The following is a 26,165-nucleotide window of genomic DNA, read 5'->3' as shown; positions in this document are numbered from 1 at the left end:
TTCCAAACCAAGCTCGATGACTCTGTTTTAGTCCATACAGCGATTTTCGAAGACGACAAACTTTCCCAAACTCCCCCTAAGCAACAAACCCAGGTGGTTGCTCCATATAAACCTCCTCCTGAAGAACTCCATGCAGGAAAGCATTTTTAATATCAAGCTGGTAAAGTGGCCAATCATATGTACCTGCCAGAGAAATAAATAATCAAACTGAAGTCAATTTTGCCACAGGGGAGAAAGTATCAGAATAGTCCACTCCATATGTCTGTGCATAGCCTTTGGCCACCAGGCGAGCCTTTAGGCGAGCCACTGATCCATCAGAATTAAATTTGACTGCAAAGACCCACTTGCATCCAACCGCTTTCTTACCAATAGGTAAATCGACTAGATCCCAAGTACCATTCTCAGTCAAGGCATTCATTTCCTCAAGTATGGCATCACGCCACCCAGGATGGGATAAAGCCTGGTGAACAGTTTTGGGAATCCCTACAGAATCAAGAGAGGCAACAAACGAACAAGAAGTAGAGGACAAACGATCATAGGTAACATAAGAGGAAATTGGAAAAGTACATTGACGTTTACCTTTCCGAAGAGCAATAGGTAGATCAATATCACTGGGAATTGGATCTGATGACGAAGAGACCGGAGCCGAACTTGTCACAAGAGGATTAGGTTGTCGAGAATAGACTTGAGTAATAGGTAGTTTTGGTTGAGAAGGTGGTGGTGGGGGTATTGGAACAACACTAGCGTTTGGACCGGTGACATGATACACTAGTAGATCATCATCCTCTTGTGGACACACAGGTGTAGATGGAGCAGTAAAGAAAGGAAGATGTTCATGGAATGTAACATCAGCTGACACAAGGTACCTGTTCAAGAGAGTAGAAAAACACATGTACCCTTTTTGGAGACGAGAGTATCCCAGGAAGACACATTTTAATGACTTGGGGTCCAATTTGGAAACCTGCGGACGAACATCACGAACAAAACAAGAACATCCAAAGATACGAGGTTCAACAGGAAACACAGATTTATTAGGAAACAGAATCTTATAAGGGATCTGATCATTTAGAACAGTGGAAGGCATGCGACTAATCAAAAAACACGTTGTAGAAACAGCATCAGCCCAAAATTGTTTAGGAACATGTGTTTGAAATAAAAGAGCCCTGGCAGTTTCAAGAAGATGTTTATTTTTTCTCTCAGCCACTCCATTTTGAGATGGAGTATCAATACAAGATGATTGATGGAGAATTCCATTCTGAGTCATGTAAGTCTGGAAAGAATCAGAGAAATATTCTTTGGCATTATCTCCTCATGAAACTGAGGAGATAACTTCTTTAACAAAGGTAAAGATGGATGCCCCAACCGACAATGAGCTTCAAAAGGAGATAAAGTACTGGAACATGCAATAGTCTAAGGTTCCTGGGTATCCAAAATGTACAGACCTCCTGATTCTCATCCTTTACCAATAATCCTCTTCGTCATAAGATCCTGAAACAGACAATGATCAGGAAAGAATGAGATACAACAGTTAAGAGTACGAGTGATTTTGCTAACAGATACCAAATTAAAATAAAATTTTGGTAAACTCAATACATATGACAAAGAAAGTGTTGGTGTGGGATTGATAGTGCCAGAACCAAGGACAGAAGAAAGAGAACCATCTGCTAAGGTGACTGAAGAAGCAAAAGTGTGTGATTGGAAAGTGGAAAAGAGATTAGGATTACCTGTCATATGATCTGTTGCACCAGAATCAATGACCCACTGAGAGGAAGAAGAAAGAAGACATGTATTGGTTTTACCTGACCCAGCAAGGGCAGTGATGGACTGAGAGGAGTTCTTTAATGCCTCTTGATACTGGATAAATTTCGCATACTCATCTGCAGAAATTGTAATGGTCTGATTTGACGATGGATGAGGAACATCACTCGTAGTTACAACATGAGCTGACTGAGAACCAAAAGACTTCTGGTTTTTCTTTAGCAATTTCTAGCAAGTCCTTTTAGTGTGTTCTGGTTCATGACAATAGTAGTAAACTACTCCCCCTTGTGGCCTGAGTTCCAGCATTCCAACCACTATTACTGCCACCTCTGCTACTATTCTGAGAACGAGACCGGCTAGTTGATCCACTATTCTGACTGACAAGTGCACTAGGTTGTTGTATAGGTGAGGTATGGGAATCAGTATCTGTATGAAGGACCCTAGTAAAGACCTCTTTTAAAGAGGTAATCTCAGGATTAGACAAAATCTGTGACTTAGCACCATCAAATTGAGGATTAAGGCCAGCCAGAAAACTCATAATAGCGCTTAAAGGTAACAAGACGTTCAATTCTTCATAAGTGCGCTTAAAATTCATGAAATAGGTCTGAAGAGACTGATCCTGTTGTTCAACCCGATAAAATGTCTTGCAAACATCAAAAATACGGGAAATATTTTCTTTACCAGAGAACAGAAAAGCCAAATATTCCATTAGTTCTTTTACAAACTCACAGTGAGAGACATGACCAACGTACTCATTCTCAATAGAATTGCGGATTTGCAAAAACAATTGAGCGCCAATCCTTAGCCATTCAGTGTAGGTCTCATCAGTAGGAGGGTCCTTAGTCAGATGGTTGTCCTTATAGATACTCCGTAAATACAAACGAACAGTCTTACTCCAGTCTAAATAAATAGTTTCGTTTAGTTTTTGCTCAGTGATCTTAGACAGAATGGGGATAACACTAGGCATAGCCAAGTTCTTTTGTTCAACCGCCATCATAAACACAGGAAAATAAACTTTTAACAACCAACAAAGCCAATAAAACAGAATCGGCAGCAGATGCAACACCCAAACAGCAAGAAACCACAACTGGCAGCACCGAAATATCAACTGTATAAAAAGAACAGAGAAGAAAGACTTTCCTGATGGGCAAACAAACACCACATGAGTAACACCAAGGCTGTTGTGCTACTCTCCGACCTGTTGCAGACATGAAAACCCTCTCTCGATCGAAGTGAAGAAGAGATGGGTGAAGGTGGGTAGGCCGATCTGGGATTCCACTTCCACTGGTAGGGGCGGTGAGATGCAGATGTCACTCGAAATGAGTGACCTAGAGATCGCAGCTGCTGCTCACTTGGGCAACGTAAAGAATTCAAAGCTGCTCACTTGGGCAGCAGAGGGAAGAAAACCAGAAATTAGTTTCAGACTGGAATTGGTGTCTCCAGCTCTTATACCATGTGATAGAACAATTAGAAGAAATTGATGTCTTTCTATTGAGAAAGTAGTACATATATATACAACCTTGTAGATACTAAAAAGGAAGAAAATCATACAGCCTTGCAGATACAAAAAAGGAAGAAAATCATACAGTCTTGCACATACAAAAAAGGAAGAAAATCATACAGCCTTGTAGATACTAAAATAGGAAAAAAATCAAAGAAAGAATAATTCCTATAATCAAGCTATTCCTAATTGGGCTAATACTACATATTTACAGCCTATAATTTCGTAACAATATATAATTTAAAAAAATGGGTCCTTGAAAACACCTATAAACAGGTATCAGGACTCCAAAATACAATACAATACACCCGATATGGGGTGTATCGTATCGAAATTTTGATCCTTGATTGAACCCTCAAAAATTTCAAAACCTGAACGAATAAGCAAGGGAAGAACTTAAAATTTTGTCTAATCAACAGATTTTCTTCTTCCACCTTTTCTTTCCTTCTTTCCTATAACAAAAGTAGGGGTTCAGCCCCTATATTTTTTGAATTTTCTTTCCTTTGTTCCTTTTCTTCTCATAAAATGTTGATTATCTAGACTTAAACACGAAATTTATACTTCTCTTATAAAAATTATGAATAGTTATTAAGTAAAGATGGTTATGGAACCTAGGGTACTACCCTAGGATATATGGTTTTACTTAAAAAAAATATCCACCGCCTAGGCATCGCCTAGGCAACTAGGCGACAAGGTAACCCCCTGTCGCCTAGCCTCACCTTGGCGCCTTGAAAACTATGATCTTAAGTTGGAATGTGAGAGGACTAGGGAGCATGAAGAAAAGAAGATTAATAAGGGAAACCCTGAGGAAGGAGAGGCCATATGTTTTACTACAAGAGACAAAAATTCAAAAGATTGATAGGAGGTGGATCGAGAGTATTTGGAGTGTTAGGGGTCTGCATTGGACCTTTGCCCCATCATGGGGAGCTTCAAGAGAAATCCTGACTATTTGGAAGAATGAGGAGAAAGTTTGTGGAGGAGTTAATAGGACAATTCTATGGTTCAATCAAAACCAAAAGAGAAAACAATGGTAAGGAATGGGCCTTGACGAATGTTTGTGGTTCAAATTCCTATAGAGACAGGTTTCAATTTTGGGAAAAGCTGGCTGCAGTTAGGGGATTGTGGCAAGGACCTTGGTGATTTGGGTGAAGACTTTAATGTGATACGTTTCACAACAGAAACAAATAATCCAAACCAGAGAATCACCTCAAGCATGAAGAAGTTTAATGAGTTGTAGATACATTTGAGCTGAAAGAAATTCCGTCATTACAAGCTGATTTCAGTTCGACGAATTTTCAAGATTCCTCTATCTATTCCGAACTGGACAGGTTCCTTTTCTCAGTTGATTGGGAGGAAATGTGGAAGAATCTAGCTTCTAGAGATTTTCCTAAAGTCACTTCATATCACTGTCCGATTGGCCTAGCACGAGAAGCCAATTTAGGAAATCCCTCACCATTTAGATTTGAAAATATGTGGTTGGAGGACTCTATCTTTGTGGAGAAGATTAGAGCCTGGTGGCAATAGGTGAGTTGTAGGGGGTTGAAGAGAGGTGTCAATTTCTCAAGAAGGTTAAAGAGATTAAAAGAGAATAAAAGTTTGGAATAAAAACAAATTTGGCAAGGTGGAGGTGTCAAAGGAGAGAGCTTACTCAAGAATCATAGAGTTGGGCAAGAAAGAAGAGTTAAGAGAAATTAGTAGAGAGGAAAGAGTTGAAATTAGTAGAGAGGAAAGAGTTAAGACAAATTAGTAGAGAGGAAAGATTTAAGAGAAATTAGTAGAGAGGAAAGAGTTAAGAGAAATTAGTAGAGAGGAAAGAATTGAAAGATGGAGGCTCAAGTGTGAGTTGGAGATGTGCCAAGGAAGGAAGATATCTCATGGAGACAAAAATCAAGGTGGACTTGGGAGGGGGATGGAAGGACAAACGTCTTTCACTCGTTGGCAAGCAGAAAAAGAAGGATGAATCTAATTACAAGGTTTGAGGTGAACAACCAAGAGGTAACCAGGGAGGAGGAAATCATTAAGGCTTTAGTGGATCACTTTAAAGACATTTTTGTGAATTCAGTAGTGAGAAGTGTAACTCTTCCAAACCTTGATTGGGAAAAAGTACCAGAAGCTGTTGCAACAGATTTAGAAAGAGTGTTTATCCTTGAGGAGATTAGAGAGGCAATTTTCTTTAGGGAAAGATCCAAAGCTCCAGGGCGTAGTGAGCCTCTTCAGTCATTTTGCTCTCTTTTCGACTGCGTAGTGAGTCTCTTCAGTCTCTTCAGTCATTTTAGTGAGTCTCTTCAGCCACAATGTGGAGAACAGTCAGAGCAGCAGTGGTGTGGATCATTTGGGAGGAGAAGAATGCAAGAATATTTAATGAACAACATAGGTCAAAAGAGAATTTGGTGGAAATAATAAAATTAAAAGTGGGTCATTGGATAACAACCCTTGACATCTTCTAAAGTCTTCAAGTGACTGACATAAAATAAGGAAGCCTGCAGCAAGGGATAAAATAAAATTAAACTTTGATGGGAGTTCTATGAGAAATCCAGGTATGGAAAGTATTGGCAGTGTGTTGAGAGATGACTCAAGTAAAGTCTTGGCCATGTACTCGGGACCTATAGGAGAAGGGGACTCACAAAAGGCTGAACTACTGTTATAATGCTTAAGGTTTGCCAAGCAATCAAATTTTAGAAACCTGGAAACTGAAGGAGGCTCAAAAGTGATTTTCTCTTGGAGCACTTCTAGATGTCATATACCCTGGATCTACAACATGCCCTGAGGGAGATAGAAAGTCTGCAAGAGAACTTGAATGCTTCTTTTTCCTAGGCACGCAGGACAACTAATGGGATGGCCGACACTTTAGACAAACAAGGAGTATTTAGGCAGCGGCTTTTTTTGGGCTGTATTGTAATTTGATTTTTGGGCTATGATTGTTTGCTGTCTTCTTGGGTGAATGGTCACCCAAAACGATATAATTTTCTCATCTATTAATATAATTAATCTTTGCAGATCAAAAAAATGCACCATAAAATTCTTTTATCTAGTTTAATGCAACAATAGACAGAGATGAGAGAACCAATTGAAGTTTTAATAATGCTTTAAGTGGTAGATACTATAAAACTTGTCCAGAGAATCAGGGCCAATGCAAACACCATTCCAATCCTATGAATCATAAATGTGATTGTTAAGATTAGTTTGCCAAATGCGTACAACAGGAATACAGAGAAATGGTTCTTTTCTTGATATTTCTCAGAATAAGAAACACACAGAAATTATGCCAAAAACAACCTTAGTTATCTGATTGCTCTACCATTTTCAGCAAGAATTAGAGCATATAATCTAAAAACCCTAACTCGGGCCACAAAGTTTAAATTAAACAAATCATGTTTGTGTTTCCTCTTCTTAATATCCTAACTTTTTACCTCTTCATATTTAATGCCTGGGGTTTAAGATATTGTGGTCAAGGGAAATTCCCAAATTGTTATTGATTTACTCATGACAGCAGAGAAGAACTTGGGAGGGTTACTATCTAAAATACAGGCTTGTATCTTACATCTACCAGGTAAATTGAGTTCCTTTTCTCCCCTCCTTATTTAGACAACCTCCTTACTTCCATCATTTACTGGAACTAAAAGAAGAAAGAAAAAGATAATAAACAAGATCTTAGATGCTTATTGAAAATAAGGAACAATAGTAGGATATATTGCACCAGTCTTACCACTAATATAAAGCCGGATTAAAATAAGACTAGTAATACACATAAGTAGAAAGTAAAACCTTTGCAGCCATATTGCGTGCCTCAACATTCTCAGGACACACTCCTAATATTTGTTCATATGATTCAGCAGCCTTCTGATAATCCCCAAGTTGAATATGAAGTGTGGCACGATCAAACTTGAGGCTGATGTCTTCTGGATCTGCCGTAATTGCTTTAGAAAGACAATACCTAGCTTGACCAGTATTTCCTTGTTCTCTGCGTTGAATAAATTAACAAGAAAGGTCACAACAATTTACTTCCCAAATGTTATATACCAAAATACTATATCATGCAAGGGCTCTCTTTGCTTTTTGTGTATGATGTGCATGCACACAAAGGGGAAGGGGGGGTGGGGTAGAGATATTTATACATACACTATGATGCATCAATACTATAATGTGATTTGTAACTAATCATCTAGGCTAGTAGGAAACAGTGGTCACTGATGTAAGGAAGCTATGGTAGCTAGTAATGAAAACAGGCTATCAAATCTGAACAGCAGTAAAAAAGAAATAGAAGAATAAAAGAACGAGAGGAGAGAAAGGTTGAGAAGAAAAATCCTCATCAGATGAGTGCACAGACCTTTCATTTATTATTTATATGAATTGTGGAAAATTACAAGAACACCCCTATTGGCCATTAACAAAAGAATAAATAGAACTGAAACAAAAGAAATAACACAATTATGAAGGTATAACAGCACATAAAAATAAGCTCTTCGACACCCCATGGGTAAAGTTATTGACAATGCTCAGATTACTTACATACAAACCAGGATTTAGAAAATCCTTTGGTGAATATGCCTGACAATTGCTCTTCAGTTGCAACAAAAGACATATTTGTCCAAAAATCAACCCTTGTATACAGTGTCTGTCAGCCTCAATATGCTTCATCGTATCATGCTGAATAGGGTTATATGCAATGTTGATAGCTGTTTGATTATCACAGATTCACAATATGGCATCATGGGCCTATCATAATTCATAACCAATTCCCAATTCACCAAGCAAGAACCTAGACTACAAGGTTTATGAAAAAGAACCTAATCCACAACATCTCTGAAACTCTATAAGCCATTGCTCTGTATTTTGCATTTGAACTAGAATGAGCAACCATAGATTATTTATTGTTTCTCCAAGAAATTAATTTCCTCCAATAAATGTTCAATATCTAGAAGTAGATTTCTTGTCATCAATGAACCAGTGTTTAATATCTGGAAACAATTAATACTTGCAACTTGCTCCAAAGGAAAAGGACTAATTGGCATTTATCCCCACATTGGTCTCTTGGTAAGTCTAACGAAGAAACTTGCTTTCATTTATTAATTTCCTGCCCTTTTGCAACCTTTGTTTGGGAATGGTTTTTCTCATTGTTTGGGTTCAGGTGGTCTCCCTTAGCTAATGTGCAAAGCTTATTTGCTTCTACTTTCTTGAGATGGCCAAATAAAGGGGACAGTATTATGGAGATGTGTAAGGGCGGCTGTGAGCTGGACTTTATGGGAAGAAATGCAAAATTATTCTTAGACAAGGAAAGAAGTAGAGAAGTTGTCATTGAAATCATTATGATGAGAGTGATTCATTGGGTAAAACCTATGAAGTTATTTGCTGATTTCTCAACAGCTGATATCATGAACAAATGGAAGGAAGTGGTAAGTTCTGATTGCCACAATTCTAATATAAACCCTGCTTGGTCCCCTCCAATGTTTGACTACATTAAGTTGAAATCTGATGAGAGTAGTGACGGAATCCAGGCCCATCTAGTATTGGAGGGGTGTTTAGGGACAGTGAAGGCAAGATCGTTGATCTATATTGAGGCCCGATTGGAATAGGTGGCTCCCTAAGGGCCAAGGTGCAGGGATGGGACATCCATCATATGGATGGCCGAACCATGCAGGGTGGCTGGGCGAAATTTCAAAAATTTCTTTCTCCCATCCGGGAATCATATTCCCTAATTTTGAAAAACTGCATTTTTCAATATCTTTCTTGAAACAAAGCAGACCAGACCTGAAACCAAAAGAGGGAGAGGGATATACTTGATACGGAATAACAGTAACTCCCAACGTAGGTGTTCACGCCCAAAGAGGTTACCAAATTCGCCTCCACTGAAGATAACACAGCGAATGTTGAGGCAGAATCAGCAAGAAGGGTTCTTCAGCAAGAATCGTGTAGGGTAGTGTGAGCACGACTTCAGATTGTTCCTTCACCAAGAAACAATATCAAGAACAGTTCCTGATCACTCCAAGAGGTGGATATAAACTAGGTAGGGCAGCAAGAGCAAAGGAAGAAAAAGTTTGTAGAAAAGAAGTGATCTTTCTGTAGAATTCGCCCCCTATTTATAACCTTCTTTGGATCAGCTTCCTAATCCAATTAGGAAGGAGTTTCTTGATCCAAATCTAATATTTGGATCTAGACTCTCAAGTGGATAAGACTTATCTTATCCAATTGCTGATCCTAATCAGATTATAAACCCAAATTCGCCCATTTAATTAAAACACTTAAGCCCAGTTCGAAATGGGTCTTAGGCCCATTAAGTCGCATTGCTCACTTTACCCTTTAATTGCTGGCTAGTTTGGCTCTTTTTGTATGGTGTGAGATCCTAGCATTGATCTACACATCAGCCACATGGGTTCAACTCAGCCTTTGCTATAAGGCCTGGCCGAATTTACTACATAACACAGTGAACCCCTGAGTCCATCAGTATGGGCTCTTAATGGGCCCAACATTTACACTAAATGGTCCTTGGGTCCAACCACCTTATGAAGGCCCAAGGACTATGGGTAGATGCAAGATTAGCCCATCAGGTATAACCCTCAATGGTCTTACACTTAACCTCTTAGCCCATAATGATCAAATACTGCCCGACAAGAGAGGGCATCTCCCTCAGCTGCAAGATATAGTGTTGCATTCTCTACTCACATGATCCCAAGAATTACAACCTTTTGCAAACATTTTGTGAAACCATAATATATAAATATATTTTGCAAAACAAATTTCAACAAGTTTGAAATCAATTGTCGACAATTTAGGTTTCCATCAGAGATAGTGCATTCCCTGACCATTCACTTTGTCTGACAAAGGGGTTGATCCTGTCACTATGATCACCCACTCTAGTGAATTTTCGGACTGCCCCAACATACCCAAGTTTTGACCCAGTTAAGGATCTCACTGATTGGCATATCAAAAATAACCCAATCTAACACCTAGTGCAGTACCATAATCAAGTCTAGGTCAGGTGTAACATTCCAATTTTGCCCATCTATCTCCAAGGTCCAGGACAATACTGGAATTTGGTCCGATTCAGGGTTTCAAGAAAACCTACACTGCATGTGCTTTGGGTCTTACCCTGGCAGCTAAGATAAAACACCCCAATCTCCTTGGTAGCACATCAGTGTCAACCTTGGCAGAATAAATCTCTCAAAGATTCTAAACTAACACGAGTCTCATAAATGTCCAGTTTAAGGGTATTACACAGAAACACAACAATATAAAAGTCAATAAGTACATCAATCTTATTGGCGCAAAGGGCATAACTGTCTAACATGAGGTTATGGTGGTTATGGAAAGACTGCAAAAGGCAAAATATCTGAATGTGAGAAAGATGATTGTAGAAGGTGACTCATAGTTGGTATTGGACTGGTTGACAGAAGGAAGATAAAGGTTTTTGGATTTTCATAATGAAAAAAGAGATTCAAGATATGGAAGTGCAGTTCAGCTGGGTTAAAAGGGCAGCAAATGGTTTTGTTGATGTATTAGCAAAACAAGGGGCGGGGAGGAACCAGTTGTTTTGGGCTCAGCTGTAATAGTTTTTTTGTCTGTAGAGAGTTAAGATAGTTTCCCTCTTTCTTTATTTCTTTTTTTTTAAGAACCAGAGAAAAAAAATTATTAAAAGAAAAAAGATTCATACAATCAGGGAGTATCAAGATAACACCCAGCCACATCCTCTGCTTAACTAACCAACACTACAAGAGACGAATTAAGAAAAACAATGAACTAGTTTACCTCTCCCTATCTTGTAATTTTAAATATTTATAATGAAATTCTTCTATTGATAAAAAAAAAGCAGTCTAGTCAACATCAATGTATGACTCAATCCTCATATGTCCATGATTAGCAACTACAACCACTTTACCATGTTGACCTTTTAAGTAGCATAAAATCCTCTTTGCAGCCACTAAGTGAGCATCCCATGGAGCAATGCATAAACTAGCAAATGGAACTAGCTAGTTTGTAACTTTTCTCTTGTTTTGCCTGTCTAACTGTAATGTCTAATTGTAATGTCTAGGAGAGGCTGCACCTCGCGCCTCTCAAGGGATGCTTGTAACAGTTTATCTTCTTTGATTAATGAAATTATCTTTCAATTATCAAGAAAAAAAACTGTTAAGCTTTTTGCACAATGTTGTTGTATTTGGTGAAAGCTCTTCACCAAAATTTGTACTCCTTTTTATTTTAATGATACGAAAAAATGGTTAAACTAATAAAAACAGACTTGCAGTATCTTGTATGAACAAATGCTGCATAAGGCAATGGTATCAAACAATGTTTAAAAACTCACATGGACCAGCTAACAAGCAGTTTCCAGAGAGATGGATCCTTGGGTGACAAATGTGCAGCAATCATGTAGAAGTTCAACGCTTTCTTCTTATCCCCAATTGCATTATAAACAAGCCCAAGTGTATGGTATGGATCAGGCAAATTTGGCGCAAGCAGGATAACCTCCTTCAGCACACATATAGCCTACAGTTCAGAAGAGATGACAATATTAAGCAAGCACACATCTTTCTTTTACATGTTAGCTGTGTTGACCTGCAACAAAAACACAACTTCTGTTGCAACTGCTGGAATAAAAAAGTATATAGCATATAGGGCCACCAGTAGGTCAGTTCCAGCATCCCAACCAGGCTAAATTCCGTTGGATTAGAAACACTCCACCCAAAAACTAAATGGAATTTAGGCTGGGTAGGGATTAGACCACCCTATACCCTTAAGTGAAATAGTTGGTTAGTTAAGTTAATTTTTTTTATGGAACTAGTCACACTTGCACTTCCAAATTCAATATGGCCAGAAGATGCCCCAATTTTTTTTTTGGAAAAAGGTAAGGAAATTTATTCAACATAGAAAAATTACAAACAAAACCCAGGCCATAAAGGTTGCCTGGGCCTAAATCAGATTACAATTTCATCCAAGACTGTGAACAAGACCAATGTCATTGGGCCAGAAGATGCCCCAATGACAAACCCAACCCAAATTTTAATTAATTTCGGATTTATTTTGTTATATTTTATCATTGATAATGAAACTTGTCAACTGGTTTATAAAATTAATTAGTGTTTCTTCTCATTATTTTGATGCAGGCGGACTCCTTAGGTCAATTTGAGCAATTATTTCAAGCTCCTTCTTTCCACCAGAAAAGTAAAGGTAAAAAATCATGTGGAGATGCACTAAACTGCAATCTTTTGGATAATTTGGGAAAAGAAGAATGCAAGAATATTCAAAAGATGAGTTACAAACAAGGGAAGCAAATAATAGAAAATGTTCAAGGGTTGCACATTGGATAAAATCACAACCAAACTTCTCCCCATTCTCTTTAGGTGATATGTTCAGAAGGTGGCAAATGATTGCATCTTTCTCTTCAGCAAGATCTATGTCATTTAGATTTCCCCCAATCCATGATGTCATTAAGCTGAATCTTAATGAATGCAACTTAGGAAATCAAAGATTGTCAAGAATTGGGGAAGTTTATAAAAATTTTGCTTTTTATTATAGTGGACATATTTCCTGGACCTATAGTACAAGGAGATTCTAAAAAGAGCTGGATAACTTGCAGCTTTACGGGGAATGTAATTAGCTATATCCTAAAATATCAGAGAATTGGTGGTAGAAGGGGATTCAAAGGAGGTGATGAGTTCGCTCAAAAGTAGCATCAGAAGTTCTTGGAAATCTATATCTATATATTAAAATGGAATGTGCCAAGCTGGCACATACCTGATTTCTGGTTATTTTTGAGAAGTATTTATCTTTTTTCTGGTTGTTTTTAATAAGCATTTATCTTTTTTCGGGTTTTTTTTTTATTTTCTCATTTTAAAATTGAACAAAATAACTCAAGTGGTCAATAAGCTTTAAGACTTTTATCTCCTCTAATCAACTAACCACTAACTCCATATCCTCTTTCTCATTAACTCCTTTAATTTTCTCTTCTCATTAATTATGCCATCAACTCTCCCCTTCAATAACTAATGCCATTATTTCTCTCTCCTATTCATTACTCCATTAAATTGACTAAAATTCATTAACTTTATCTATATCTATATCCATTTCAATTTAACAAAAATTTTATACACATTAGATATATTTATATTAAATTATAATTATATTAGAATGGAGATATTCAATGATATATTATTAGGCTACATAATATACTTCAATTTAAAAGATAATTAATTTTTAGTTAATCAGTTAAGTAATTTATATTTCATAATAAATATTATCTAGTTCACTCAACAAATAAAACCAATATTTTAAATTTTGACTTGGAGGCTGAATAATTTTTGCCTCTAGGTCATGGGTCAACGGTTCAATTGTCTAGGTTGGACAAATCAAACCACAACACATCATCCATCTACATATGTATAATATAATATAATATAATTCCATTTTGTGTGTATTATTTTAGGTTCAATTTGTACTTTTTATTTTAACTTTCAATTTTTTTATAAATGAAAGAGCCGGAAATTGAAATTTGAGACCATAAAATGAGTATTTTATTGTATAGTGGGGTTGCAAAGATTGTGAAATGTTAACCAAAATAAAACAAGATCACCCCAATAAGAAAACTAATTACTAAGCACAAAGTTAAGTCCTCTAAAAGTTTTCAATACATTGTACATTGTAACTCATGACCCAAGGACTAGATGGAAAGGGTCAATGGTTCGACCAACTAGGTCGAATGGATTTTGACCAAATCAAAGGTTTTTGACAGAATAATAAGTTTTAGGAAACCCAGAATTAGAAATAGGACCAAGTGATGGCTCAAATGATTTGACTGTTTGAGTCAACAATGAGTTGAAAACATTGAATGAAACATCATAAAAAGTCCATTCATATTCCATTTGAAATAATAAAAATTAATTAACCATTGTAAAAATTAATTTATTAAATTACTTAAATAAGATAAAATAATTATTAATTATTATTATTGATAAAAATTATTTTTATTAGTATAATAAAACGAATAATTAATAAAAAGTAATAAGATAAATTAGAAACTAATGTCCATTTAAAATTAACATAAAACTAATACAAATCTATCTAATAATTATTAGTTTTATAATTAATTTTTACTAACAAACTTAAATTCCATTGAAAAATAAAAATTTAAATAAGGATTAATAAAAATAAAAATTCATTAACCTTAAGTATAGTTTAATTAATTTAAAATCAACTTAAATTCTATTTAAAAATGGGAAAATTATAAAAAACCTCCTTGAGTTTTATAATTAATTTTACTAATAAACTTAAAGTCCATTGAAAAATAAAAATTTAAATAAGGATTAATAAAAATAAAAATTCATTAACCTTAAGTATGGTTTAATTAATTTAAAATCAACTTAAATTCTATTTAAAAATGGCAAAAATTATAAAAACCTCCTTGGGTTTTCTAACAATCCTATGAACCTCTCCTATATATGTTTTCACCTTAATAAAAACCTCCCATATTGTTTTGAAAAAAGGTGTAGATGCTTTCCTTCCATTAACACTCGAAATAGAAAATGTTGATGTAATGCATTAATCTTCTGTAAATACCAAATTTACCCTTAACCAACTTTATTTAGAAATAACTACAAACCAAAAAATATTTTGGTAAAAAATATTTTACCTAAAAATAATACAAAAATAACTACAAACCATAAAATTTAAAAATTAATATAAAATTTAGCATTAAGATAGAAAAAATCATACAGATTTATCTAGAGCATAGGAAATTTGCCACTCTCACTAAAGTGTAACTTGAACTGTGATCGCAAATAAACTACACATAACCCAAAAAAGTGCTTGAATTGGACTTAGATGAGCACCTTTTAATTGGAAATGTCATAAAGCTCCTTCCTCAGTTCTTCTTAATAAAACTCATGCATTGCATGGGTCTTGACTAGTATAGATTAGTTATGATAAAAATAAAAGTTTTGGCAAGTAAGTTAAAAGAGAAGCATTTAGTTGGACTCCAAGATTGGCTAACAGTTTGGCTGATGGTTCAGTAAGTCAAGAGGCTAATGGAAGTCAACTGCTTTGGGGGATATTTGCAAGGGGAATGATATGTAAGACATAGACTGATATAATGGTATACGTAACATCACTAGTGTAATATTACGAGGTGCTTGGGACATTGTGATTATATATGCATTATCCTTTTATCTCATAATCAGTAAAAGTTCTTATGGTTACCAATCAAAAAAAAAAAAAAAAAATCCCTGCAAGAGAATTTAGATGATCAAAGAATGTTATATCTTATATAATATACAAGCTTAAGGTGTTAATATAAATAACCAAATTTTCAACCATCAAAAGTAAGTTCATCCCGCACGGAATTAAAAATCCTGTTAAAGTAAAACAAAATAATGATGATGAGCCAAGAACCTCACCTCTTCGTAACGGCCAAATGCATAATGAAGAGTGGCATCACCAAGTTTCCTAGTGACCTCAGGACTTAGCTTATTTCTCGATCCTTTCCGTCTACCCCTTTTTTTATGCTTCATAAAGAAAAAACAAAAGCAATTGTAAAATAAGTCAAACTAAAAATATGACATGTATAAAGTGTTTAGAATATTATATAGGCTGCTGAATTGAAGATAAGCTTAAAGTTAAATCCATGTCCAAATTCCCCCCTTTAGCATGGTTTGTTGTTGACTGAACCATATCTGTGTCCAAAAGGGTGTTGAAATAATCATATTGCATGTAAAACAATGCTTCTTTAAAGCCTTCAGTGTGTACAAATGGATTTGGTGGTTTGAGGTGAGGAGGTTGTGTTGTAGTGAAGAATTATCCATCCCAAAAAATAGCTATTGTTTAAGTAATTAGACACCCTCAAATTAAGTTGCAACATATTGTTCGTATTTGTATAGGTATTTTAAAGTCAGTGGATGACTTGATAAGCTTTTCAGTTCAGCGAGGATGGAGAGGGCTTGAGGTGAAGAAGTTTCCAGAGCAGCCAGTAGGTGGAGACCTGAACTGATTATTGAAGCAAAGAAATTGCTGTTCGAACATGGATGGACCAAATGTAAGAATGTCTTGAAAATTAGAGAAGACAGAAGGGTGACAATCTTCTTACCAGAGGAAGTAACACTATGGTTAAAGGTGTTTATCGATGGAGCAGTTAACTCTTTTAGGACAGTGGGATGGAAAAATTCCATAGTGTTATTGGGGAAAAGATTTGAATCTGAACTGAGAAGGAATGGGAAGGGAGAGGTATTACTGTTATAGAGTACTTTGGAAACAACAAGAGACAAATGATATGTGTACTGGCGGGGAAGAAGGAATAGGGGGATTTTTTCAGTGGACAAACTGCAACTTTTTCTCCTGTCCGCTGAAAGGAATTCAAGTGAAGAGAAAATTCTCAATGCTGAAGCAAGCAGTGAGCAGAATCATGTTAGTCAGGCGGTCAAGGATAATTTCAATATACAAGAGGGTAGTGAGGAATAGAGTCTCTCCCATCCTGGACTTGCGGTAGTGAGTTTAACAGGCCATGGAGAATGATGCTTCAAGTAGGAAGAAGTAAATGAGAGAGGACAATAATTCTAAAGCTGAAAAGGCGATTAAGTATTGGATGAAGACACTGGACGCAGTGGCACAGAAGTCAGAAATCGAAGTTGAAGAGAGCTCCTGACGTTTGCAGACAGGAAAGAAGTTCTTGATATTGACGATAAGGAATTGAGATTTACTGCAGTTGAAGCATAAGGAAGCTTGATCCAGATTCAAAAGTGAGCTCCGGTATGCAATGAGATTGAACCCAAAGATGGGAGCCTCTTAATAAAGCTATTAGGACTCCCATTTCATCTCTGGAGTGAAATGGTTCTCGGGAACATAGTGAAATCTGAGGTGAAACCAGAGAATCACCCCCATTCGTTTGAAGTTTTCTCAGACACCACCCGGTATTGTGTTTGGTTGATCTCAGAAGCTGAAGCACCTCTATGAGGAGCATGAACCAAGGTTGACGACGATGCTGACCAGGTGGGCTGGAGTAATGTGGCATGCTAGGTTTGGAGAAGAATAGGAAACAGGGGAAGTTTAAGTAGAAAATTGAACAGTCAAGGGAGGAAAACCAAACAACAAGCTACCCATTTAAAGCTACCTATTGAATTAAAAGAAAAACAAGCAGGCAGATCTTCCTTTGCTGATGTGACCAAGAGAGGAAGTGGCCCTATTACAAAATTTTCAATTGAGCTATTGTTTCTGAACCAGCTGCAAGACCAGGTGGTTTAAATGTTGAACCAGGCAAAGAGCAACTCGACCCACATGACAACTTAAGTGATCACGTGGGTCGGGGTAAGAGGGTGGATGGAGACTAGATGTTAGTTCTCGTCTATTTTCTTCCAAAAAGAGAAGCATCAACGATGGGGGATTGCAATGGCAAAGACCTGATCTTGAAGGGTCTCTCGACTAGATTAGGAGACTAATAGCATCATCCATTCCTCTACAGATCATCCAAATTCAAGGTACATGAGGGACCAGCTGGAGGAGAAGGAGGAAGAGGGCGATGATTGGGTTGCATGTAGTATAGAGGAAGATGAGAATGAGGATTTAGATGATTCAACCAGCCTAGAAAGTGTTGGAGCTGAAGCTTTCTATGACGTGGAAGATAGAGTGGCTTTAAATCTAGAACTGCTATTTCAAGGAGTCTTGGAAGGAGGACAACAAGAGGCTTCATTGGTTCAAACTGACAAGATAGGAGAAGTAAACTTAACAGAGCACTGCCAGGTTGTTGGGGAGGAAACTCTTCACCCAAACACAAATGTACCATAACCAAATCAACCTTCTTTGCAGGGTGTCCATAAGGCTAATATAAGGCAGGTCAGAAATACACAATACACCTAAAAGAGATAAACAGAAGGGTGAGGGAAGGGATCCTTGTGTTGCCCAAATGTGGGATTTGCTTCTCACCAAGCCAAGGTGATAGGTAACCCCCAACCACCTAAGCAGTGAATGATGGTCGATTGCCTCAGTCCTAGTAATCTCCCCCCCGCCGGCGGCAATCCCCAAGTTTTGATACTAATGATTCCTCTGTGTCTGTAGTTTCAGATTCTCTTCCCATTCCAGAGACAGAGGCCCATGATAGAGGAGCCGTAGCAGCAGAATGTACTAGGAAAATGAAGGGGAACAAGGAAGGGGAGGAGTCAAAGCAGGAAGTGGAGAAGAATATAAAAATTTGGGGAATTATTGAGAGCAGATTGGATGAATTTGAGAAAAATGAATTACAAAAGGAGGATACAGATGGGACAAATGGGAAAAAAAAATATTGAGAGTGAGGGGAGGAATGAGGGGATAAGAGGAGAGAGAACAGCAAGGTAGAGAAGGGGGAGTCTAATAGAGGATTCTGTAGCAGATTTTGTGGGAAAACTTGGATGTAAATTAAAGGACACAAATGATCTGAAAGTTTTCCTACAAAAGAAGGAAGACAGTATAGCAAAGAAGAGGAAATTGAGTAAGGTTGAAAGGCTAAGGAGAGATGTTGAAGGAGACAAAACATTTGGTGTAAAGGGGACAGGAGGAAAGGGGTTAAGTAGGGATCAGCCATAGGAATGGGCTAAGAGATAAGGTTAAAATGAGAATCATTAGTTCGAATGTGAGGGGATTAGGGAGTGCAAGAAAAAGAGCAATAATTAAAGAGGTGACTAAAAGATTCAATCCAGATGTGGTGCTAATCCAGGAGTCCAAACGAGTTGACTTTGATAGTAGGTGGGCTAGAAGCATTTGGAGAGCCAGGAGGATTAATTAGGCGGTTGCACCTTCTTGGGGGACATTGTGGAAAAGAGATGTGCTAGTAGGTATGGAAGAATTAATAGGTAAATTCTCAGCATCTCTGACATTCAAGCATGTGAAGGATGGGTTTGAATGGGTGTTAAAAAATGTTTATGGTCTCAATGATTATAGGGAAAAGAAATAATGTGGGGAAAATGGGAGATATTAGGGTTTTGTGGGATGGAACGTGGTGTGTAGGAGGTGATTTCAATGTAGTCATATTCTTAGAAGAAACCAACAACCTTAGACAAAGAGTGACAACAAGCATGAGAAAATTTAACCAGTTTATGGATGCCTTTGAACTTAAAGAGATCCCGTTTTTGCATAATAACTTCACTTGACCCAATCTCCAAATGAATCCAATTTCTTCTAAGTTAGATAGGTTTCTCTTTTCAATAGACTGGGAAGGGCATTAGAGGAGCTTAACCTCTAGAGCACTTTTTAGACAAACATCACATCATTGGCAATTTGTAAGGAAGAGCTGAGTAATGCGGGGCCTACTCCAGATTTGAAAACATGAGGTTGCACCATCCGGGATTCACTAAGAAAGTCAATGAGTGGTAGATGCATTGTAATCCTTCAATGAATTGGGAAGGAATGGGATTCCACAAGAAGCTCCAATTCTTGAAAGATAGAATTAAGGAATGGAACCTTTTGGATTTTGGAAGGTTAAAAGAAAGAAAGCAAAATGTGATTGAGCAAATTGAGGAATTGGACTTGAAGGAAGGGAATATCTTAAAGAATGAGACAAGGAACGAAGCTGGAGATTGAGAAGATAGCTGGAGAATTATTTGCATAAGAAGGAAATCAGTTGGAGACAAAAATCTAGGTGCAAATGGTTAAAAGAGGGTGATAGGAATACTAAATTTTTTTCATGTTGTGGCAAATGGTAGAAGAAAAAAATTTATTTCAAGGTTTAAAGTTGAGTGGTCAACCTTGTGATAGGCCCCCAATTAACTTTACGTATGCCAGGAAGGGGAAATGCCAGCTTTCCGCTAAGGGGGGAAATAATTGAACATGGGGGCAATTATAGCTAGAGGGAATAAGGAGAGTCTTGAGGCATTTATAGCTATGTTAGTTAGGAATAAGAAGAGTATGGGCATTTATAACTTGGCCAGCTGGTCATTTATTGAGGGAGTCAATTATGCTGTGAGAAGAGTATAAGAAGGGACTTTGGGGGATGAGGGAGAGAGGCTTTTGTTGAGTGAAGAAAACTATGAGTGATTGGGAGAGCCGGCGGTCTCTCGAAGAACCGACCAACTGTTAATGTTCTTCTTTTCTTCTGAATGAATACCAGTTTCTTTGTTGATGTTCGAGTTGTGTGAGTTCTGTTGTGAGTTTGAGAATTGTGTGAACCAGATGATGTGACAATATAGATTAACAAATCATCATCGTCCCCCTGACTTGAATGAGGAGTAGATGGAAAGAAAGGTGTATCTTCTAGGAAATTCACATCACCTGACACAAGATATCTGTGAAGAGTAGGACAATAACATCTATACCCTTTTTGAATACGAGAATACCCAAGAAAAAGACACTTCAAAGATTTTGGATCTAGTTTGGTAACCTAAGGACGAACATCCCGAACAAAGCATGTACAACCAAATACCCTAGGCTCAATAGAAAACAATGTTTTATTTGGAAACAGAACATGATAAGGAGTCTCACCCTGAAGGACAGATGAAGACATACGGTTAATCAAAAAACATGTTGTGGAAACTGCATCAGCCCAGAAAGGTTTAGGAACCTCCACTTGAAATAACAAAGCTCTTGCAGTTTCAAGAAGGTGTATTTTTTTTCGTTCAGCAACCCCATTCTGAGATGGTGTATCTACACAAGAAGTTTGATGAAGAATGCCATGCTGAAGCATGTAAGTTTGAAAGGATTCTGACAAGTACTCCTTAGCATTATCACTTCTCAATATTTGTACAGAAACATTAATTGAGTTTTAACTTTAACACAGAAAGCAGAAAAATGAGAAAACACCTCCGAATGATTTTTCATTAAATATAACCATGTCATACGAGAGTAATCATCAACAAAAGTAACAAAATACTTAAACCCAGTTTTGGACTCAACTGGACACGGACCCCAAACATCTGAATGGACTAACTCAAAAGGAGCACTAGCTCGTTTATTTACTCTAGGACTCAAACTAAGACGATGGTGTTTAGCAAACTGACAAGACTCACAATTTAATGATGACAAACTCTGAAATTGAGGACAAATTTGCTTTAACACATGGAGAGAGGGGTGACCCAATCGAGAATGTGCTTCAAAAGGGGTTACAACTCCAGAACAGGCTATGGATCTTGGAACTTGTGTACCAAGGATGTAGAGACCTCCAGACTCATGTCCTTTACCAATAATATTCTTCGTCGTAAGATCCTGAAATAAACAATAATCAGGAGAAAATGAGACACAACAATTAAGGGTACGAGTGAGTTTCTAACAAAAATTAAATTAAATGATAACTACGGTAAACTAAGAACAGATGACAAAGGAAGTGATGGTGTTGGACTAATTGTGCCAGACCCAATAACACAAGATGTTGACCCATCTGCTAAAGTAACAGGAGAGATAGATTTATGAGACTGAAAGGTAGAAAATAGAGTTGAATTACCTGTCATATGATTTGTAGCTCCAGAATCAATGACCCATTTTGAAGAGGAGGAAACAAGACATGTATTGGGTTTACCTGACTCGACGATGGCAGTAACAGGAGTAGATTGAGGCTTCAATGATTCTTGGTACTGAGCAAATTTGGCATATTCATCTGCAGATATCATGATAGAATTCTCAGAAGTACCCGTGGTGGATGCAATATGGGCAGACTGAGTTTTCTTATTCTGCAACTTCCTGCAAACCCGCTTCATATGTCCTAGCTTATGACAATAATGACACACTATCTCTCCTAACTCATGTCCACGAGTATTAGTATTCTTGTCATAGTTACTTGACCTACCACTACCACTCCTGTATTGTTGTCTCCCTGAATCAGATGTATTATTGCGGCTGACAAGGGCACTACTAGGCTGAACAAGTGGAGAACATTCTGTATGAAGGACCCTACTGAAAGCATCTTGTAGAGAAGAGATCTCTGAACTGGAAAGAATCTGAGATTTAGCAGTCTCAAATTCAGAAGGTAGGCCAGCTAAAAAACTCATAACAGCCATCTTTTCTCGCTGAGCTTGTTGAACAGTCACATCAGTACTAAACGGAAGCAACATATTAAGTTCATATGTTTTCTTGAAATCCATGAAATCGCTTGTAAGAGATCTATCGCCTTTGTCCGCCCTGTAAAAGGCTTTGCACACATCATAAATGCAGGAAATATTCCCCTTTCCGGAGTACAAGAACTCTAGATAGTTCATTAATTCCTTAACAAATCCACAGTGAGTGACTAAACCAACCACCTCACTTTCAATGGAGTTGCGTATCTGCAAGAACAAACGGGCATCCTCCCTCAACCAAGACTTTCTCGAGTCATCATTAGGAGGGTCATCAGTCAAATGGTTATCCATAGCAATACTCAACAAATATAGTTGAACAGTTTTACTCCAATCCAGATAATTAGAGCCATTAAGCTTATGCTCAATTATTTTTGACATCACCGGAATAACATCCGACATAACTATTGATTTCTTGTCTGCCATAATCTCAAAATTCAAATAAACAGAATATTTTGAACACCGAAAATCAATAGAGCACACCTGTTGAAAACACCGGAATGGATATGCACGTAACAAAGCACAAATATGTGCTATACAGGACGAGGCGAGCCAAAAGACAACGACCGAAAAAATTTTCCGGCGACAGATGCGCCTCCACGTGCCGACGCGTGTGACTGTGGCAAAATCTTCAAGCGGTGTGTGAGACACACGCGCAGGGCTGCTAACTGCCGAACTTTGCAGAGACTAGATGCTCTGACTGCTCCAAGGAGGTGACCCAAAACACCTAGAAATTTTCCCCTACCTACTGTTTACTTAAAAAAAAAAACAAAAGGGCAGGCAGAGACTAGATGCTCTGATACCATGTAAAATAAGAGTAACAGAGGAAGAAGAATTTATATTATTATTCATCAATCTCGTATGTATATATACAAGTTACAAATTCTATGTGAGGAAAGAAGACTAATCAAATTCCTACAAATCAGTCCTACAATCAAGGTAAATCATATCTCCCTAGTATTTACTTCCTATTTTAGTTAGACAGTCTATAACATCATACCCCCCTAGTATTTACTTCCTATTTTAATTATACAGTCTTGACATCTTCCTATTTTAATTATACAGTCTTGACATCTTCCTATTTTAATTATACAGTCTGTAACAGTTTTCCTTGGTTAGCATCCCTCGGGGACTCAATGATGAATTGGGGCAACATGTCTATGAAGCTCAATTTGGGAGGTGTCGATGTGAAATTGCAGGGTGGCCCTTCTCTCTGTTCTTCTCAGGTATCTTTGCATGCTATGATGCGTAACTTACAACATGAGGGACAAGGGGTTTTGTTAGAACTAAAACAATTGCAGGTGGTGGATTCTTCGTTGAACTCTGTCTTGCCTACATCCCTGCCAATTTCCGCTTTACTAGATGAGTTCAAATATGTTTTTGATATGCCTACGGGCTTACCCCCTACTCGGGCTACGGAGCATACTATTGTCTTGCAGGAGGGCACCCAAGCCTATCCCACCCAGCATTTCATACATCCTTCTATCCTTTAGAGGTTCTCCATCAGTAGTAGTCAACTTGTGGTTCTCTGATAGGCCCCCAATTAACTTTACGTATGCCAGGAAGAGGAAAGGTCAACTTTCGGCCAAGGGGATAAATAATTGAACATGGGGGCAATTATAGCTTGAGGGAATAAGGAGAGTCTTGAGGCATTTATAGCTATGTCAGTTAGGGATAAGAAGAGTATGGGCATTTATAACTTGGCCAGCTGGGCATTTATTGAGGGAGTTAGTTATGTTGTGAGAAGAGTATAAGAAGGGGCTTTGGGGGATGGAGGAGAGAGGCTTTTGTTGAGTGAAGAATACTGTGAGTGATTGGGAGAGTCGGCGGTCTCTCGAAGAACCGACCAACTGTTAATGTTCTTCTTTTCTTCTGAATGAATACCAGTTTCTTTGTTGATGTTCGAGTTGTGTGAGTTCTGCTGTGAGTCTGAGAATTGTGTGTAAAGTTTCTGGCACATAACACCTTGTCCCAACAAAATGAGATTGCAGGGGCTTTTGTGGATAATTTCAAATCTATCTTTAGAAGGCCTTTAAATGATAGGTTGTGATTAGAAGGGTTGGAGTGGCCTAGGTTAGGAGCAGAGGATAGGGAGTGGTCAAAAAGAATATTTGAATTGGAGGAAATAAAGGAAACAGTATTTTCTATGGATAGATCAAAAGCTCCAAGCCTGGATGCTTTCACAATGGCATTCTATCAAGATTGATGGAATATATTGGAAAAGTACTTGCTATTAGTTTTTGATAAGTTTCACAGAAGGGGAGTAATTAACTCGAGATTGAATTCCACTTTCATTGCCTTGGTCCCAAAGAAGAGAAATCCTATCCAACCAATAGATTTTTAGGCCAATTAACTTGGTGAATAGCTTGTACAAGATCATTGCAAAGGTGTTGTCTCTTAGGGTTCTCCCTACTATTACTACACCTAATCAAGAAGCTTTTGTGAAAATAAGATAAGACAGATAGCTCAGCAAATTTTAATTGCAAATGAGAGTAGAGGATTTAAAAAAGTCGAGGAAAAAGAGAGTGGTATGTAAACTAGATCTAAAAAGCATATAATATGGTAGGTTGGTCCTTTCTGTTGGAGGTGATGGTAAGTTTTGAATTTGGAGATAGATGGTGCAAATGAGTGTTGGGGTGTGTTAGGAGTTCTAAGTGTTTTAAAAGCGCAATGCACAAAAAAGCATAAGTGCCAATTTGTGCCTAAGGCACAAGGCGCAGGGTGAGGCATGTGCCTTTTTGAAGCAAGGCGCAAAATTACAAAACAAATGCTAAAAAATGTACTTACTGACAAGGGATGGAGGTGAACTTCAAATGGGTGAGAAGGGATGCCAATGTACTTGCTAACACTCTTTCTAAACAAGGGGTGGGAAGGGATAGTTTGTTTTGGGCTGTTTTGTAATAGCTTCTTTCTTTGGGGAGGGCTAAGAGAGTTTATCTCTCCCCTTGTTCTTGTACCCATTTTTCCCCTTCCTAATAATGAAATTGGTTCTGTTATTGATCAAAATTAAATAAAAATAGCCGATCACTAGCAAGGCAAGGGTGAACAGAGAAGTGCATTTGTAATTCGAGGGAGGGGGGGACAACAGTTTAGTTTTCTCTGACCAGCGATGGGGTTAGGTAGCAGCTTGCTAACCCAAGTACATAACTTACAGACTCTTACTCATTGTACAAAATATTTGCTACCAATCAACAGGAAAGTAACATAATAAATCATTTCAGTAGGAGAAACCATCTTCAACTCAAATGAAATATGTTTAGATACTAAAAATGAGTTCACAAATGGTAGTTTGATTCTTGGAAACTAATTTTAGGGCTTTCCTACTCTTGTGCTGACTAGGAAAGACCATACCTTACGTGACTTTCTCCGCATACCAAAAGTCATCACCTCCATTATTTCATCAATACTTGCACCAAGATTGTCTTCATGCCTAGACTTCTTTGAAGTCCCATCTCTAGCAAAGCAACTTAATATAGTAAGACTTACAATATAAATGCATAAAACATGTTTTCTTCCATAACACAATCTCCACCTTATGCAACAACTTCTTTTTATTAATAATAATTCTTCTTTAAGGATCAAATGAGAAAATAAGCTATAAACTCTTCTTCCAAAGAGGAAAGCAAAAGGGGCAAATTAATACAATGATAAAAAAAAAAAGGCAAAATGCAATACATGCTACCCAGATACTTGGTATGGTACACAATAAGACTTAATATAACATTGGATACTGCATGAACACTTCTAGAGAATACATTGTATCATTAATAGTACCAAAATATGTGAAACAGTATATTTAACAAATGATACTACAAAAAATTTTTACCTGTTAGAGGTTCAATTAGATTTGGCAAAATTAAAAATAATACTTAGCTTAAAAAGTTAGACATAAAAGTATTTAGCTTAAGAGATCAACATAAATT

At 37.4% G+C, this 26,165-nt stretch overlaps 1 protein-coding gene across 10 annotated transcripts in view; it reads right to left on the bottom strand.

Annotated features, from left to right (window-relative positions):
- LOC148852988 (tetratricopeptide repeat (TPR)-containing protein) overlaps window positions 1–26,165 on the bottom strand; it is a 144,392-nt gene that overhangs the window by 107,567 nt on the left and 10,660 nt on the right. For all 10 annotated transcript variants that reach the window (XM_088944757.1, XM_088944758.1, XM_088944761.1 and 7 more), the window contains exons 2-5: window positions 25,594–25,696; window positions 15,640–15,747; window positions 11,556–11,737; window positions 7,025–7,220 (exon numbers count right to left, since the gene is read on the bottom strand). In XM_088944757.1, coding sequence (XP_088800883.1) covers window positions 7,025–7,220; window positions 11,556–11,737; window positions 15,640–15,747; window positions 25,594–25,696 — 589 coding nt within the window. The remainder of the gene's footprint in view (window positions 1–7,024; window positions 7,221–11,555; window positions 11,738–15,639; window positions 15,748–25,593; window positions 25,697–26,165) is intronic.

The sequence above is a fragment of the Nelumbo lutea genome, chromosome 5 (genome assembly GCF_056320005.1).
Source record: "Nelumbo lutea isolate HS-2025 chromosome 5, American lotus-T2T, whole genome shotgun sequence".
In the NCBI taxonomy this organism is placed as follows: Eukaryota; Viridiplantae; Streptophyta; class Magnoliopsida; order Proteales; family Nelumbonaceae; genus Nelumbo; species Nelumbo lutea.
Note: the sequence above shows the minus strand (reverse complement) of the source record. Positions and strands in the feature narration are given on the sequence as shown.